Consider the following 19,308-nt stretch of genomic DNA (forward strand, 5'->3'; position numbering starts at 1 on the left):
TCGACGAACCCAGCTCCCAAACTCCTTACTTTCAACCCAAGCTTCTTGAAAAATGCACTTCCCCGTGATACAAGTTGGATCGATGAAACAACTACGCTACGTCATAACGAAGACGAAGTGAAATGCCTACTCACGGAAACAAACAATAGAATATCGACAAGATGGCGACTAGTTGTCAACACGGTGACTTCCGTTGACAATTTCCGGCTGTTTTGGACGCCAGACGAATCGCTATTTTTTTTTTAAATAAAAAGATTAATTAATTTTTTCGGGAGAAGTTTGGCGGTAGAGGTCCTCCCTTTGATTTTTTTTTTATTTAAGGCCTTTTTAGGGGCTTGACTGGTTTTCACGGATTTTAAGGACTTTTAGGAGCCCCTAAATGCACCTTCGAAAATTTAGGGGTTTTTAGGGACTTTTAGGGCCACGTGCGAACCCTGAAGGATCTACAACCTCCTGACAGGGAGGACACAGCAGATGAGGTGGGGGACATGACCTCATCCACACGCACCATCAGCACCAGGGCCTGAAAAAAATCCTAAAAAAAAAAAACAAAAACAGCAAAGGAAGTAGTTCCTGTGCCTTCTGAGGAAGCATGGCTCAGCATGAGCTGCTGAGACAGTTCGACACAGCGGTCATTGAATCAGTATTGTGTACCTCCGACACAGTCTGGTTTGGGGCTGAGACAAAAAAAGGACAAACTTTGGCTATATTGGACGATAAAAACTGCTTCATGGATTGTCGGCACCACCCTACCCACCTCGAGGAGTTGCACGCCAATCGAACTAGGACAAGAGCAGTCAGGATCACTCTTGGATCCTCCGCATCATGGGCACCAACTCTTCCAACACCTTCCCTCGGGTAGAAGATAGTGAACAATACAAACCAAAACTATCAGGCATTCCAACAGCTTTCCTCCCTCTTGCCTTTAAATTCTTTAACAGCATTTGTACAATGGATGGATCCATGAGAGTGATTGCCAGCTCCCTTTTGACCAACCAGTGAGCATTATTTTCTGAACCCTGCCCATGCTGCCTACAGCCACGATCCTTTACCCACAAACAAAGAGAGTGCATGGTTACTTTAAGCCTCTGAATTGCGAGTGTATAGTCCTGCTTGTATCCGATTCAGAAATACGGTGCTTCGATTTGGCTGGGGAATGTGTAATGAGACAAGCGCTATCCAGAGAGATTACAGGGAGGATATCTGATGCGCTTTCCCACCCACCCCAAAGCGTAATTTAGATGAATGCAAACGGTGGATTAAGGTTTGTGGACAACCTTACGACCAGCTGAATGTATCAAATATTTAATCAGCACAAAGCTTCCAAGGTAAGCTATTCAATTAGTCAATGTAACACCTATAGAGGAAGAAGCTCTACCTGAGTAGGGCAAAACTCAAAGCTTCCAGCTGCACCTCACCTTTGCTCTTAAGCATTCTTATCCATGATTAAACACATCACGTGAATACAAATATTTTGGGCCTACAATTGTGTGTACTGTACAACCTTGACATTATGCTGTAGGGGCTCAGAATGTGGTCTCTGCGCCATGTTCTGGGAGTTCAGAAAAGACCTAGCTTGGCAAAATCAAACTACAACAAAACTCATTACAGTGATATGTTCTAACTTTGACTATTTAGGGTTTTGTAAATTGGATACTGCTATACCACGCTAAAAAATTTGTCGAAACAGTGAGGCCAATTCCTTTATTTTTTCCAAGTAAGCCCATCTCCTCCATCGTCCTTTCCAACACCAACTCCCCTTATGTGTTCCCTCAAAACATCCATCAACCTTCTCTTTGGTCTTCCTCTCACTCATTTGCCTGGCAGCTCCATCCTCAACAACCTTCTACCAATATGCTCACTCTCTCACCTCTGGACTGGTCCAAAACATCACAGTCTGCTCTCTCGATCCTAGTCTCCAACACATCTAACTTTGGCTGTCCATCTAATGAGCTAATTTTTAATCCTATCCAACCTGCTCACTCCGAGAGAGAGAACATCAATATCATTTCTGACACGTCCAGCTCTGCTCCCTGTTGTTCCTTTCCAGTTCATGCCTCTATCTTTCTAATTGTTCCTCCTTCTGGTCCTTGCTTTCACTGCAATTCACAATGTCATTTGCGAACATCATGGTCCAAGGGGATTCCAGGCTAACCTCATCTGTCAGCCTATCCTAATGCAACCATGAAGAGGCTCAGAGTTGATATCTGATGCAGTCCCACCGCCACCTTAAATTATTCTGTCACAAGTATGGCAGACCTCACCACTGTTCTTCTTCCCTGATACATGTCCTGTACTATTCTAACATTTCTTTGCCACACTAAACAATTATGGATGCATTACCACAGTTCCTCTCTAAACTTACTTAAATTACTCTCATAGGCTTTCTCTAGATGCACAGAAGGTACAATGTAGCTCTTTCTGACCTCTGTACTTTTCCACTGGCATTCTCAGGGAAAATGATGCATCTCTGGTACTTGAAGCAAGAAACCGTTCTGTTGCTCACAGATACTTACTTCTGTCCTGAGTCAAGCCTCCACTACTCTTTCCCATAACTTCATTGTGTTGCTCATCAACTTTATTCCTTTATAGTGCCCAAAGCTCTGCAAATTGCCTTTGTTCTTAAAAATGGGAACTGGCACACTTTTCCTTCATTCTTCAGGCATCTTCTCGCTTGCAAGTATTCTGCTTAACAAGTTGGTCAAAAACTTTTCTCCAAAATGCTTCCATACCTCCACGTACCACATACCTTTCTAACTTCCCCCTGACTAATCATTGCCACATCCTGGTCCATCACACTTGCCTCTTGTACTCTTCCTTCGCTCTCATTTTTTTCATTTATTAACTTCTCAAAGTACTCTTTCTATCTATTCAGCACACCACTGGCACCAGTCAACACATTTTAATCTCCATCTTTAATCACCCTAACCTGTTGCATATTGCAAACGAGACATAGGCATTTTTTTCAGATTTACGAAACTCGCGCCAAAATTATCCATTCGGAGCTGGATAATTTTGGCGCGAGTTTCGTAAATCTGAAAAAAAAAATGCCTATGTCTCGTTTTGAAAACAAACTCTTCACGTCCTTCCCATCTCCATCCCTCTGTCTGGCCAACCTATAGTGATTCTTTTCTCATTTCGTGTCCAACCTGATGTATATGCAGTCATATGCCTCGTTTAGCCTTTGCCACCTCTACCTTTGTCCTATGTCGCATCCCAATGTATTTCTTTCACCGCACTTCAGTCCTCTCAGTTTCCCACTTCTTCTTCGCTAACCTCTTTCCTTGTATGACTTCTGTATTTTGTATTTCTCCTCTTTCCTACCAGAAGACAGATCAAGTACACTACTGCCTGTCTCTCTGATCACCTTGACTGTAGTAGTCTAGTTTTCAGGGCGCTCCTGCTGTCCCCCGAGAGCGTGTTTCACTTCTTTCGGAAAGCCCGCCCAACATTCTTCCTTTCTCAGCTTTCACCACATGGTTCTCTGCTCTGTCTTTGTCTTCTTAATCTTCCTCCCTACCACCAGAGTCATCTTATATACCACCATCCAATGTTGTCAAGCTACACTTGCCGTTAAAAGTACCTTACAGTCGGTAACCTCCTTCAAATTAGATCCATCCATCTGTCTTCTACTGCTTTTCCGGGTCGGGTCATGGCAGCAGTAGGTTTAGGAGGGATACCCAGACTTCCCTTTCTGCAGCTTTCCACAGCTCATGATAGATAGATAGACTGATAAATTGAGAGCTTCGCCTTTTGACTCAGCTCCTTCTTTAGCACAACGAAACGATACAAAGTCCGCATCACTGCAGACTGCAGACACTACACTGACGCGTCTGGGGTTGTTAACCTGGGCCACGGCTGATCTGGTAATGGATTCTTTAGATGAAAGCTCATATTTGTTTGGCAAAGTTTTAAGCCAATTGGTCTTCCTGACACAACCCTCTGCATTCATCCGGGCTTGGGACTGAACTAAAGACTGCACTGGCTTGTGCCCCTATAGGGCTCCATTCTCGTCTTTTCATCACTATTCGAAAGATTTCAAATTCTTGGTAACGTCACTGTTGTGCCGTATCTTTTGATGACGACTGTCTTTAATTGTAGTGTTCGATATTATATTTAATGTCTTGTAAATTCTTTTGTACTCTATCTCTACGTGATATCTGAATAATAAAATCCCTCTGATGTTGTGGAATCTCTCTGTGGAGCATGACATATGCTGCGAGATGTAACTACAAAAAAACATGGAAATGCATACTAGAACATCTTAACTTTATTTGGGGTTAACCAGAGGCACTTTAAAATATTTAATGCCTCGAAAAAGTGATAGGTGTGTTCTTATCTGTTTTAATGTGAATCACATGTTATGAGAGAATATGCACAGTTGAACAACCAGATTATCTTCGTTGTTTATTATTACTTCACCTGTCTCTTTTTTCCAGTTGAGTTGTCACATGAAGGGTACAAAATGTGATTAATTGTGGTCACATTAGTTTTTTTAAAAGTCTCAAAAGTCTGACATTTGAATGGGGGTGGATAGACTTTAAATATCCTGTCTGCAGATGGTCCTCTTTCATAATCATAAATTCTCATCCAAACACCCACATTGAAGTCATAATAATGCTACAGCCTTGTGAGAAAGAAATATAGTAGTGCTCAACCCTAACAAGTGTAATCAACATTTTAATTATTTTTTTATAGCTACATGTCAAACAAGTTACCAGTAGGTGCAGTGGATTTTCAGAAAACCAACAAGACCCAGCATTCATGATTTACACACTCGTAAGGTTGTGCAATTGAGCAATTTGTTGAAAGGGGTGTGTTAAAAAAAAAAAAAAAACAGCAGTCTGCTGTTGACTTTACAAACTCAAAACTATTTTGTACAAAGTTTTTGGTTTCTAGGATTTACCAAGTGTCTCTGGTTTTGCTCTCCATTTTAAGGCATTAGAGATCATTTTAGCTGAATACCCTATAGTTTTTCGCAACTCTTTATAAGGTTTCCCCTGTCCAATCAAGCATTAAATCAAACTATGCTGAACTTCTGAACAATTTGTTAAATGACCCATTTTCCTCAGGCTTTCAAGGAGAAATGCATGTTTAACAGGTGCTGGCTTCATCCTTAAATAGGGGCCACCTGATCTACATCTGTTTTTCACAAAATGTATCACCTTACTGAATGAATACCACACTGCTATTTTTCTGAACACACGCCTTTTAACAAATTGCCCAATTGCATAAACTTAAGAGTGTGTATACCATGAATGCTGGGTCTTGTTGGTTTTCTGAGAATCTACTACAACTACTGATAACTTTTTTGACATGGAGCATTAAAGAAATGTAATAAAAATATTGATTAATGTGGTTCGTCACATTGGTCTTTGAACGCTACTGCAGACAGCTTGAAATGAACACATGAGCCACTGACAAGAGGGAACGGCTGAGCTGGGAGAGAGGAAAGATATTAGCATTCTCATTAGTACGTGAGGAATTGATCTTTCTACCAATCTTTTTCCCTTTTCATTCCCCTTCTCACTCAAGCCAACCCTCTTCCTACATCCATAGACCCCACTCTACCTTCCGGTCAACGTCTTTCCAATCAAGCTTGGCCATCCATTGCTCCCTCCATCCTTCTTTTCTCATTATACAGCCTCCTCCGATTACTTCCCACCTCTCCTCTTCTTCGATACAGGATTTAATACCTCTGCTGTCCAGTGTTGTTGTCAGAAGATATGATTAAGACCTCACAAGGTCCTATGGTTGCACTCAACCTCACATTGGGGTCACTACTTGCCAGAAACGCACACAGTGTGTAAAATATCACCTTTATAGATGTTGGAAAAATGAAAAACATGTAATCCCTCACAATAACATGGTTCGACTACTGCAGATTCAGTGCATCAGATTTTTTTTCAATCATTAATATGATGGCTAATTTAGTTATAAAGGTTATTTTTTTTATTGTAGGGGTAATGTGAGCATTTTCGAGGGTGACATTAAAAATAAATGAAAAATCATCAAGACATAAGAAAAGGAATAAAATATCTACAGGATAAAACCTCAGTTAAGAGTTTCTTTGAATGCATCACATCTCCATGCGTGCAGACAAGCCGAATGTTTGTTGACTGTGTGTTATGGTGAAAGCGTTTTGTCACTTTAGCAAGAAATGTGAGATAAATAGACTCACATCTCATCATGTATCATTGGAATGCATTGCAATACTTTATGTAAAGACCTACAATGCAACCCAAACAAGATACTTGGTGGCTGGAAGCAAGCAACAGAAGATGTCAACATTAGCAGTTATCTGAAGCTATCTGAAACTTAATGACCCATTGAAAGAAGTGATCAGATTTGAGTGTTATGTTCAACATGAAAACATTTAACTTCACAGTTAAATTACAATACGGACGAATATATTGGCACACCTTTAAATTTTGTTTGAATTTGGGTAAAATTTGGACTTATCTGCAACGCAATATTATTCAAAATTTGAGTGTTGTGTTAACATTAGAACAGTGCATTGTGGTACAGTGGCTTACCATCATATTAAATATATTAACTTATATTTTATTAACACAACCTCTGTCTATTTTTTGATGTTCATGTATTTTGTTGTATTTTGATATCGGTCATGTAGATGGTGTTTGGACCACTACTTTAATTGGGGGAAAAAAATCAACAACCACGGTTCACATCAAATGGACAAAATTGACAGACTTGTAGAAAGTCTTCCCAGAAAAAATGAAAGCTGAGGTTGTATCAAAATAGGTTCAAAATGCATTCACACATTTCCACCGCTTATCCGGGGTCGGGTCACGGGGACAGTAGCTTCTCGCAGGGACGCCCAGACGTCCGGCTCCCCAGCCACTTCATCCAGCTCTGCCGGAGGGATCCCCAGGCCAGCGGAGACCTGCAATCCCACCAGTGTGTCCTGGGTGGTCCCCAGCGTCTCATCCCGACTGAATGTGCGCCGTGCCTGGAAAACCTTACCAGGGAGGCATCCAGGACGCATCCGAATCAGATAACCCAGCAACCTCATCAGGCTGCTCTCTATGTAGGGGATGAGAGGATAAGGGAGAGCCCTGACACGCTGGAGAGGAAACACATTTTTCACTTATAGCGGGTTATCTTTTTCTTTCGGTTATGACCCACAGCTTGTGACTACAAGTGAGAGCATAAACATATATCGACCGGTAAATTGAGAGCTATAGCTTTCACCTTCGCCCCTTCTTTACCACAACAGATCTATACATAATCTGCATCACTCCAGATGCTGGACCAATCCGCCTGTTGATCTCTCCTTCCATTCTTCCCTCACTCGTGAACAAGACCCAAAGATACTTGAGCTCCTTCACTTGGGGCAGGATCTCATCCCCGACTAGGAGAGGGTATGCCACCCTTATTTGAGTGAGGAACACGGTCTCAGATTTTGAGGTGCTGATTCAGGAGGTGCATTTCAGGGTTTTTTTTACCCCATACTCCTGAAGCAACCCCATAGACCCCAAGAGGGACATGGTCGAATGCCTTCTTCAAGTCCAGAAAACACATGTAGACTGGCTGGGCGAACACCTGTGGACCCTTGAGGACCCTGGCGAAGGTGTAGAGCTGGTCCTCTGTTCTTTGGCCAAGAGGAAAAACACACTGCTCCTCCTAAAGCTGGAATTTGACATCCCCATGGACCGTCCTCGCAGCACCCCTGAATAGACTTCTTTGGGGAGGCTGAGGAGTGTAATCCCCTGTAGTTGGAACACACTCACCGAACCCCCGTCTTAAAAAGGGGGACCACGACCCCATCTGCCAATCCAGTGACACTGTCGTCGATGTCCATATGATGTTGCAGAGGCGTGTATACAAGGACAGCTCCACAACATCCAGAACCTTTAGGAACTCTGGGCGATCTCATCTACTACAGGGGCCTAGCCACCAGTGAGCTTTTCAACCACCTTGGTGGCCTCAACCCGGGAAATAGGAGAGTCTGCCTCAATGAACCCATACTCTTGCTTTCCCATGGGAAGGCATGTCAGTGGAATTAAGGTCTTTGAAGTATTTTTTCCACCGACCCACAAAGTCCTGGGTGGAAGTCAGCATTCCCCCCAATGCTCACTAACACAGCATTGATGTTGCACTGCTTCCCTCTCATTAGATGCCAAATGGTGGAACAGAATTTCCCTGAAGCCCTCGGGAAGTCTTTCTCCTTGACCTCACTGAACTCGTCCCATGCCCGAGTTTCGTTTCAGTGACCACAAAATCTGCATTCCACTTGGCCACCAGTACCCATTTTGAACTTTGGGAGTCCAACAGGGCAAAAAAGCCAGATAGGACTTCTTCTTCAGCTTGACAGCATTCCTCACTGTTGATGTCCATCAACATGCTTGGGGTGGCCACCACGACAGTTACCAACCATTTTATGGCCACAACTCTGGTCGGCCGCCTCAACAATGGAAGCGAGGAACATGGTTCACTTGGATTCAATGCCCCATCTCCCCAGAAAATAATTAAAGTCTTGTCTGAGGTGGGGGTTGAAAATCCTTCTGATGGGGGATTCTGCCAGCTGTACCCGGCAGACACTCACAATAGGTTTGGGCCTGTCACGTCGGGCCGACATCTTCCCCCACAATCGGAGCCAACTCATGACCAAGTGGTGATCACTTGATAGCTCTGCCCCTCTCTTCACCCGAGTGTCTAAGACAAGGCAAGTCCGATAATATGACCACAAAGTCAGTCATCGAATTCCGACCCAGGATGTGATGGTGCAAAGTCCACACGTGGACACCCTTATGACTGCGCATTGTGTTCATTATGGACAATCCGTGATGAGCACAGAAGTCCAATAACAGAACACCAGTCGGGTTCTGATAGCAGGGGCCGTTACTCCCAATCAGACCCTCCCAGGTCTCACTGTCATTGCGCATGTGACCATTGAAGTCCCCCACAAAACGGAGTCCACAGCGGGAGAGCTCTTTAGCACGCGCTCTATGGACTCCAAAAAGGGTGGGTACTCTGAACTGCTGTGTGGTGCATAGGCACACACAACAGTCAGGACCCGTCCCGCACCCGAAGGCAGTGGGAGGCTTCCCTCTTGTCCACCGGGGTGAATCTCAACGTACACATGCCCAACCGGGAGGCAATAAGTATACCCACACCTGCTCGGTGCCTCTCACTGTGGGTAACTTCAGAGTGGAAGAGAGTCCTGCCACTCTCAAGAGGATTGTTAACAGAGCCCAAGCGGTTTGTGGAGGAGAGTCTGACTATATCTAGTCAGAATTTCTTTGAGCCTCCAGGCTGGCTCAAGGTGGGAGGCAAGGGCAAGGGAAACCTTAATCCATTTGTTTTTCATCATAAGACTCTTATAGCCATGCTTTGTCTGGTCCCTCACTTGGGACTTGTTTGTCATGCGTGACCCCGTCAGGGGCGTAAAGCCCCCGATAACTTAGTTCCTTGGTTCATTGGGACACTCGAACCCCTCCACCATGATAAGGTGACAGCTTCCAGGAAGGGAGGTTCTAAATGATTGGGGAAAAATTCAAAATGTATAAATCAGTATTAAAACTGCTAGTTGACTGTGATTATGAACTGAAATTTGGTGACGCACCACGGACAGTGCACAATATTGTCTTATTGACAAATAAAAGAATGAACAGTAGCCAACACTACTGCAACACATTTACCTCACAGACATCCCCTATTAATGTGTTGCACTGAGGCTTTAAAGAAATGATAATTTTGCAAATCTAATTGCAGAATCACACAATGGAGCCGCAACTGGTTAGCACGTTGACCTCATAGTTCCGAGGAGCTCAGCTGCACAAGGGTAGTGCTTGAGCCTATTCCAGCTATTTTCAGGCAGGAGGCAGGCTACACCCTGAACTGGTTGCCACCCAATCGCAGGGATTGTTATGGCAATTTGTGATCATGTATTTCATTCCTCAGTCTTTGTCAGTTACATTTTCTTTTACTTACAGTCTTCCAGGCCATTGGTGAGTTGAAGCTCATCTCAGTTCACTTCAGTCGAGAGGTAGAATAAACTATAGATTGGTCACCAGTCAAGCACAGGCCTCTAACAATGGTACAATTATTTACACTCACAACTATGGGGAATGTGGGGGGCTATTATGGTGGTCTGAGTATGAGAGAAAGAATGATGAAGACACTGCTAATGTCACAGTGAAATAGAACATGTTTCAGATACTGTCGTGACAATATAGTGATTATCAAATAATGAGTTTACTATTGCAAGAGATAGTGTGTGTTTGTGTATGTTATGTGGCATGCAGTGCCCTGTGTGTATGTGTAAGTGTGTGTGTGTGTGTGTGTGTGTAGTTGGGTGGATTTGCATCTTACAGTGGCTTGCGTGGAGGTCTGCTCCAGGTCCCAAAGTAGTACATGGTTATCAACCAATGAAATAACACGCTTGCCATCCCCCAATGGCTCCCACAGTACGCTGTGAATTGATTCAATACACACACACACACACACACACACACACCACACACACACACACACACACACACACACACACACACACACATTAACAACATTATGAGACGACTAGCGGTTATCAACTAGTGTAATCACTGACATGTACACGACCTGTACAATATCAAGAGATCCAAATGAGAGGAAAAAGTCTGCCTTCACAAAAATAATTTCAAGCGCAAGGTTTTAGGACTGCAGTGGCGAATGGTTAGCACAGCTGCTTCCTAGTTCTGTGAACCCAAGTTCAAATTTGGCCTTGCCTGTGCTGACTTTGCATGTCCTCCCTGTGTGTGTGGGGGATTTCTCGGGGAACTCTGCTTTCCTCACACATTCCAAAAACATGCATAGTAGGTAAATTGAAGACTCTAAATTGTCTTACGTATAAATGTGAGTGGTTGCTTGTTTATATGTACCCTGCGATGGGCTGGCAACCAGTTCAGGGTGGACCCAACATACCTATCACCCCAGTGAGGATAAGCAGTGTAGAAAATTGATAAATGGGTTAAAACACTCCAATGTACCCTACCAGACATCTTTGGCTTACCCTGACATTCAAATACATGTTGATGAAAGCACAATGGTGAGTGAGGAAATAAGTATAGTAAATTAGTTTTGTCAAAAAAATTGTAAATGGCCTGCACATAAAGTATATAGCACTTTGGCAAGAAAGGAAAAAAAAAACTATCATTGTCAATGATAGAGAATAACGTACAACATTATAGACTTGGTTCATGTTGGGTTAGGGTAGGGGCAGGGTTTAAAGTAGGATTTCACACAATCAAGATTTTTGGAACCAATCACCCATCAACGAGTTATAACTGATCAGGCCCCCCCAAAAAATGTTGTGGTTTCTGATTTTCTTCATTTTGGTAGGTAGTAGTTTTTTTTTCACAAAATATTTTGACTCTGTCTCTAGCACATGGTGCTGCCATTTTCTTGTCAGTTCTTGTTAATTCATGCTCTCTTGTGCATAACAACATCAAAATTCATGATGGCCTTGCGAAACACCGGAAGATTAGCAGAGATGATGAATAAACTTGATTTGGTCACGAACAGGGCGGTGGGTAGGACTCAGATGGAGGAAACCGAGACGTAAGCGTGGATTTTAGAAAGGTTTATTGCCAGGCAGAGGACATACATGGGAAAACAGTCTAACAGTGCGATGGTACAATAATCACAAGGTAAAAAGCTTGGTCCAAAAACATGTAACGATGTCAAAAATCGGACATGACAAAACATGAAAACGTAATTTTACTTGGTATGGCTCAGTAACACGATGACATGGGATGAGGCAGCTACGCTATCTGATGCTCGTGAACACACATGCATATATAGACAACAATCTGGCAACAAGTGGCATGAAAAACAAGGCTTAAATACACAACGTAATCAGGGTACAACAAGGTGCAGTAGCGCGCACGAGGAAGTAGCACGGCCAAGCCCCCGCCTGCCGTGGCTCCTGTCAAACACCAGACTTAACTCTCTGCTTCCCCATTCATTGTACATGGGGCCGTGGAGAACCATGCCCCTGACATATGTATTACGTGGTGTAAAAATATTAGGTTCGGCGGGAGCTTTTATGGCCGGTCGGGAAATCGGAACCCCAAGCTTTTTTTTTTTCCAGGCCTCACCGATCCGATCTTAAGATGGAGCAATAAGTCTATTTAAATGACCGGTTCATCTACTGTATATACTTGTTACTAAAAAAAAAAGTTACTATAAATAAGCAGATGTCACTGTAGGTATGAGAGGAATAGTATTTCAGGTAGGTTGTATGTCATGCATGTATAACATCTCACAAAAAAGTTACTTGAACTTTAAAGCTGAAGTGTCGTCAAAGGATTTTTGGTATATTATTAATGAAAAACCCACAGCCAATATGGTCCCATGTGTTTTTTCACCACAAAACATGATTTTGACGTATACAGCTTTTTGTAAATCCCGTCATGAAAATCCTCTCAGGAATTTGTTGTCCAGAAGAAGCAGGAAGTGATGTACAGGACAGTGGCGCCCCCCTCGTGGACTTGTTTGTTTCCATTAGTTTTACCTCAGCGAAGGTAGCTCGTCGTTCCTTCGTGTTAGCCAAAATGCTGGCTCATTGCATTGCTGGACATTGCTTGAACACTCGGGAGAATAGAATTACCCTTCATAAGTTTGAAAGAGACCCTGTTCTTTGTGAAAAATGGATTGCACGGGTGCAGAGGACGAGAGCTTCGTGGGTTCCAAATAACAGGTAGGTGTGTTTACAGCTACTAAAAAAAAACAATAGTTTGGGGCGGACCACGTAATCGGTCTCTCTCATAATGTAGCAAAAGATCCGCGTATGAAATGTGTTGATGTGCGCATACAGCTACTAAAAAAAATAATAATTTGGGGCGGACCACATAATCGGTCTCTTAACGTAACAAAAGATCGGCGTATGAAATGTGTCGATGTGCGCGTCGCCCAGCCAACAATGTCTCACTCAGCCTGCAACATAGCTCGAAACAATAGTGTAATATTGCCCCGGTAACTTCACTCGGTTGTGTGGTGTTGTCCTTTTCGAAAAGAACCTCCGTGTCAGAAGGGGCGTTGGAAAAATCCAAATCTGTTGTTCGGCTTCCATAGTAGCAGTCACTGCGCGTTTTCAACGGTGGAAGTGACGATGACGTCAAGGACAGATGACGCAACTAATATGGCGACCACTTGGATGTCGAGGGACACTCAATTGCGCAACTTTGTGCATGGATGACGCGCTCTCTGCTCACTTATTTTTTTCGTATAGACATTGCAGTGAATACTGTTATATGTATTTTTCATTACAATATCTATTTTAGAATGTTTATAGGGATGTCACCCCCACTTTAAGTAAAGTATCTTTGTTCATCTATTTATGCCATTGGGTCTTAATGACAGAAACAACATATTAATGGTCTTTGATTAGATGGCAGTAAGTACATAGAGCGATAAATGTATCAACTTTTTGTGACATTTTTGTTTGTTAGTGTGCTATGAGATTTTTCCCATACTAAAAGTATGTGCCTTGCCTCCATAAAGGTTGAAAATCACTGTTCTGGTCAGATCATGTATACCAACTCGTCAGGTCAAACCAACAGTACAAAATGACAGAAATAGGTTGTATATTACTGTAGTTACATAACTTTGTTGAAATTAAATTACTTCACACACAATGAAACGTCAGAATGCTATTCAACAGAACTGCAACATGTTTACAGAGAACCAGTAGCACTAGCACTAGCATGCTAGGCTATATAACATTTTGTTCCCTGCTTTCGACAAATATCACATTAAAAGTACGTGAACATACCTCAAGCAAGCCTCACACTAATATCCTCTCCTGTACTGAGCACCGGTGGCCACACAGGCTTTATTCAACCCCATTTTTTTCTCATAACATAGTCGACGTGATCCACTCATCATCAATATGGTAAGTGAGCCGTATTTGAATTGACAAGACAAAGCCAAATGGTCATAAAAAACGGGATGTGGTGGTATTGGAATACAAGATTTTACTGCTGTAGTGTGACAGGGCAATCGTGAAAGAGGACATTTGTCTTGCCATGTGATCCAGGCATTACGTGTTGTCTGTCTCACCAGTCTTGCCTCTCCTATGCCGCCGACGTTTATTGGCTTTCAGATATATACAATTCTACGTCAAAAGACAAGCGACAAGGCTAAAAATAAACTCGCTTTTGGATGAAAATATACTGCGCACGATGGTGATGAGGAGTAAATGTCTTTAGCGGAGCCAATCAATGACAGAATAAGTAATGTAAATGTGGATACATGTGTTAATGTGTTTTGAAGGAGGAGGAGGGAAGCAGACCAAAGTCATTCATCCATGGAAGCCAATAGTGTCCAACATAGGCTGAAAGATATACATGCATACACACAAACGTGCACACACACACTATGCCCTTGTGCAAGTCACAACTCTTGACTTAGAGTGTTGAGATGGTGGAGCACGAATCTATCAATCTTTTTACAATATTGCATGACCAGACCTCTGAGACACACACACACACACACGTACATGCACACACACACAAATACACACACACACACACACACACACACAAAGAACACACTTTCACACAAACTCTTTCCCACACTTTCAGTTTTTCCTCCTTCCTCCAGCTTTATCTCTTCCTTGCAGACACAGTTACAGTATGTGTCACTTTAATGGATTGGCATCTCTAAAAATGATAGCAATTGAGAGATACTGATGAACAGTGGACTAAAATAAGAAATGAGCATTGATTTCCCTTCTCATAGGTGGTGAGTTATGGGGCGGCATTGTGCAGAGGAGCTCAAATGAATAGACAAAAGACTCAGGCCATGACTAAAGTCAGAGATGTGGCCTAGTCAATACTGCAGTCTAAGTCGAATAAAATAAAACAATATTCAAATATCAATACCTTTACCAAAAACCTCTCTCTCTCTCTCCTTGTGATGGCAGGGAGACTGACTCAACACGACACAGACAGAAACACTGTATTGCTATTTCCCCAAAAAAAACATACCAGGCTGTGTTGGTGAGGGCACTGTCATCTAGGTGACAAAGCAGCTCCAGGGTTTGAGGATTGTGGCCTGAGTCATCAGGAGACTCATGGTTTCCTGTCTCCCAATTGGAGGGCATCCGCCATACTGCTGCACACGACACCACCCGGCTGTCACTGACTGGATGGGAACGACACATTCTATGATTTTCAGATTAAACAGATTATTTTGTCATTCAAAAAGGTAAGCAAAGCTCGAGACACCCTGCATTGGTCACCAGCCAATCACGGGACTATATCTATGTGAAATTAAATGGGACATATTATGGAAAATGTACTTTTTAATTTCTCGCGTACAAATTACTCTCTCTGGAGTAGCTGGCTACCAATGAATTAAGAAATTACCAAAACAAATATTTTGTGGGCTTCTTATTTTCGATTGTGTGCTTACGACATTGATTTACATACAAGTAAATTGGGGCCGATTTTCAACTTTTGGGGCTGATTATTATTATATTATTGCCATAAAATATTCAATTGTTTACTGATTCTTACAAATCAGGGCTCTTTTTATTTAAACCTCTATTCAATGATATTGAGGCGGCATGGTGGATCAGCTGGAAAGCGTTGGCCTCACAGTTATGAGGTCCCGGGTTCGGTCCTGGACCTGACTGTGTGGAGTTTGCATGTTCTCCCTGTGCCTGGGTGGGTTTTCTTCGGGCACTCTGGTTTCCTCCCACATTCCAAAAACATGCAACATTATTGGACACCAGTTGAGAGTGTACCCCACCTCCTGCCCGTTGACAGGTGGGATAGATTCCAGCACTCCCGCGACCCTTGTGAGGATAAGCAGCTAAGAAAATTGATGGATAAATGATATTTATTTTAATATTGAGGTGGTTTAAAAAATTTTAGTAACATACCTAGTGCTAGCAAAGCTATATAACGTGGCCTGTCACCTGAACAGGAGAAATTACGGCACATGGATCAACACACTAATTGACAACTGGAATTTCGCGCATGGATGAAAAAAATGCTGATTCCACAAGTGAAAAAATACAATCCATGCTCTCTTTGCGGAGACTAATGTGTCCTTCGTAGGTTTTTTTTTCTTCCTAATAAGGCTAAACAAGTGGCTAGTCCCTAGCTTCACCCGTATTCATCCAGATAATGAGTGCCATACTTAACATTGGCATTGCAGCAGAAGGGGCGGGGTGACAAGTGGCTTATTTGCATGGAACTGGACCACACCTTTAAAACAGGCTGATTTCAGCAAGGAAAAAAAGTAGGGGGTGAAAATTGTTCTAGGATTCTTGATACTGACGAAAGCATGTCAGAGACATGTTATTACGATAAAACCAACCAGGGAACTTTTTTGAAATGTGATGAAAAAGAAAAAAATATGTGTCTCCTTCAAACATACCTTTAGATCAACCAATTTAATGATAGCTAGGTGTATGATAATAAAAAAAAACAATGAGCATAATATAGATTTAATAATTTTATTCACAAGAACATAATTTCCATCAAAGCTCAAGTTTATCACCTGTTATTCACCATAATGCCTCTTAGCTAAAATGCATGAAGCAATTTGATAAACAAAAGGAAAATAAGTTGAAAGTCAAAATGAATGAAGGAAAACAAAATGCATTAATAGGAAGTAAATGCAGACAGACCCAGGGAAAAATAGTGGCACTCACATTTGTTATAGCAGGTGGTAAGTACTTCTTTATCTGCAGGACTGGCACCAATGTTCCATATCTCTCCAGCTTGGTGTAGAAGGACATTCTTATTAATGATGTTATTCTCATCATCGAAGTCAATGATGTGGATCTTGAAGGAAGGAGAACAGAAAGAAGAAATTAATTTCACCTCCATTTATGTTTCATTTAGGTAAGGTACAGTGAAGAAAATAAGTATTTGAACACCCTGCTATATGGCAAGTTCTCCCACTTAGAAATCATGAAGGGTTCTGAAATTTTCATCGTAGGTGTATGTCTACTTGGAGAGAGATAATCTAAAAAGAAAAATCCAGAAATTACAAGGTATATTTTTTTAACGATTTATTTGTGAGATACAGCTGCAAATAATTATTTTAACACCTGTCTATCAGCAAGAATTCTGACCCTCAAACACCTGTTAGTCCGCCTTTAAAAGTCCTCCTCCAATCCATGCATTATCCTGAATCAGATGCACCTGTGTGAGGTCGTTAGCTGCACAAAGGCACCTGTCCACCCCATACAATCAGTAAGACTCAAACTTGTAACATGGCCAAGACTAAAGAGCTGTCCAAAGACACCAGAGACAAAATTGTCCAAGTCCACATGGCTGGAAAGGGCTATGGAGAAATTGCTAAGCAGCTGCGTGAAAAAAGGTCCACTGTTGGAGCAATCATTAGAAAATGGAAGAAGCTAAACATGATGGTCAATCTCAATCGGAGTGGAGCACCATGCAAGATATCACCTCATGGGGCCTCAATGATCTTACAGGAAAAATTTGACAAACAAAGCCTACTGTACCAAATATTAACATTGGTTTTCTCAGTTGTTCAAATACCTATTTGCAGCGGTATCACACAAATAAATTGTTTAAAAAATATCATACATTGTGATTTCTAGATTTTTATATGTTTAGATTATCTCTCTCACAGTGAACATGCACCTACGATGAAAGTTTCAGACCCCTCCATGATTTCTAAGTAGGAGAACTGCAATATAGCAGGGTGTTCGAATACTTATTTTCTTCACTGTAAATGCACATTAGATGTGAATATTAGGGTTGTTGGTAAGTGCCAATCATTGCTAAGTATCTGAGTTCTAGTTGTACTGATAAGATAAGACGTTGAGATAATGTGGTATTTATTAAGAGGGAGAAGAGATAACGAGGGTGGACGATTTCAAATACTTCAGGTCAACAATACAGAGCAATGTAGAGTGTGGTAAAGAAGTAAAGAAACGGGTCCAAGTGGGGTGGAACAGTTGGCGGAAGGTGTCTGTTGTTCTATGGTACAGAATAGTCTCCGCTAGGATGAAGGGCAAAGTTTATAAACGGATTAGAGACGATGGCACTGAAGAAACAACAGGAAGCAGAACTGGAGGTAGCAGAAATGAAGATGCTGAGGTTCTCACTTTGAGTGAACAGGTTACATAGGATTAGAAATGAGCTGATTAGAGGAACAGCCAAAGTTGGATTTTTGGAGACAAGGTTAGAGAGAGCAGACTTAGATTGTTTGGACATGTTCATAGGCGAGAGAGTGAGTATATTGGTAGAAGGGCGCTGAGGATGGAGCTGCCAGGCAAAAGAGCAAGAGGAAGACCAATGGTTGATGGATGTTGGGAGGGAGTACATGAGGACAGTGGGTGTTAGAGAAATAAGCTTCACGAGATAGGCTTAGATGGAAAAAGATGACACGCTGTGGTGACCCCTAACGGGACAAGCAGAAAGCAATAGAAGATTTTGTCCCACATCGTACTAACACAGCTACATACCATACCCTATAAGAAATCATGCATTATAATTCAAATTCATTAGAAAGTACCACACCGGGGGTGCCCAATGCGTCAATCGCAATCTACCAGTTGATCTCCATCGACCAGTCGATCTCTGAGGCAGTTTTGGTCGATCGAATGATCGTGTGTTAAAAAATTAAAAAAAAAAGAAAAAACTCAGGCTATCATCCATCTTGTTACATGATTCAAGTGTGACCAATACATTGATTGCATGAGTCTGTTTGACCAATCCTGGCCTATTTTGATGTGTCATTGTACCTATTGCACATAAATGCCTGTTTCTTGAAAGCTGGCTTCCTTGGAACAACAGGAAGCAGAGCTGGAGGTGGCAGAAATGAAGATGTTGAGGTTCTCTCTCGGAGTGACCAGGTTGGATGGGATTGGAAATTAGCTCATTAGAGGGACAGCAAAAGTTAGATGTTTGGAGACAATGTTCGAATGACCAGACTTCGGTGGTTTGGACATGTCCAGAGGCGAGAAAGTGAGTATATTTGTAGAAGGGTGCTGAGGATGGAGCTGTCAGGCAAAAGAGCAAGAGGAAGACCAAAGAGAAGAATGATAGATGTTGTGAAGGAAGACATGAGGGCAGTTGGTGATAGAAAGATACAGGTGCACTTTAACAGGGCCGTGAGAGGCATATAGTGGGAAACTGCTGGACGTAAAAGTGGGTTTTGTTTGCTCAGGTCCAAAACACAAATAGACAAAGTGTACAACAAGTGAAGAACTTTGCACAGTTGGGGCCTAGAGTACATTCATACATCATGTAGTTAAATCAGGCCAGTAAACATTTACAGGAGATGCAACCCTTCAACAAGATTATTAATACT

The 19,308-nt window shown here is 42.2% G+C and overlaps 1 protein-coding gene across 1 annotated transcript in view; it reads right to left on the reverse strand.

The window, feature by feature from the left end:
* The window catches only part of eipr1 (EARP complex and GARP complex interacting protein 1), a 78,867-nt gene that overhangs the window by 40,295 nt on the left and 19,264 nt on the right, over positions 1–19,308 (reverse strand). The window contains exons 3-5 of the mRNA XM_061842806.1: positions 16,673–16,805; positions 14,997–15,153; positions 10,339–10,438 (exon numbers count right to left, since the gene is read on the reverse strand). Coding sequence (XP_061698790.1) covers positions 10,339–10,438; positions 14,997–15,153; positions 16,673–16,805 — 390 coding nt within the window. The remainder of the gene's footprint in view (positions 1–10,338; positions 10,439–14,996; positions 15,154–16,672; positions 16,806–19,308) is intronic.

This window comes from Syngnathoides biaculeatus, chromosome 15 (assembly GCF_019802595.1).
Source record: "Syngnathoides biaculeatus isolate LvHL_M chromosome 15, ASM1980259v1, whole genome shotgun sequence".
NCBI classification, from domain to species: domain Eukaryota; kingdom Metazoa; phylum Chordata; class Actinopteri; order Syngnathiformes; family Syngnathidae; genus Syngnathoides; species Syngnathoides biaculeatus.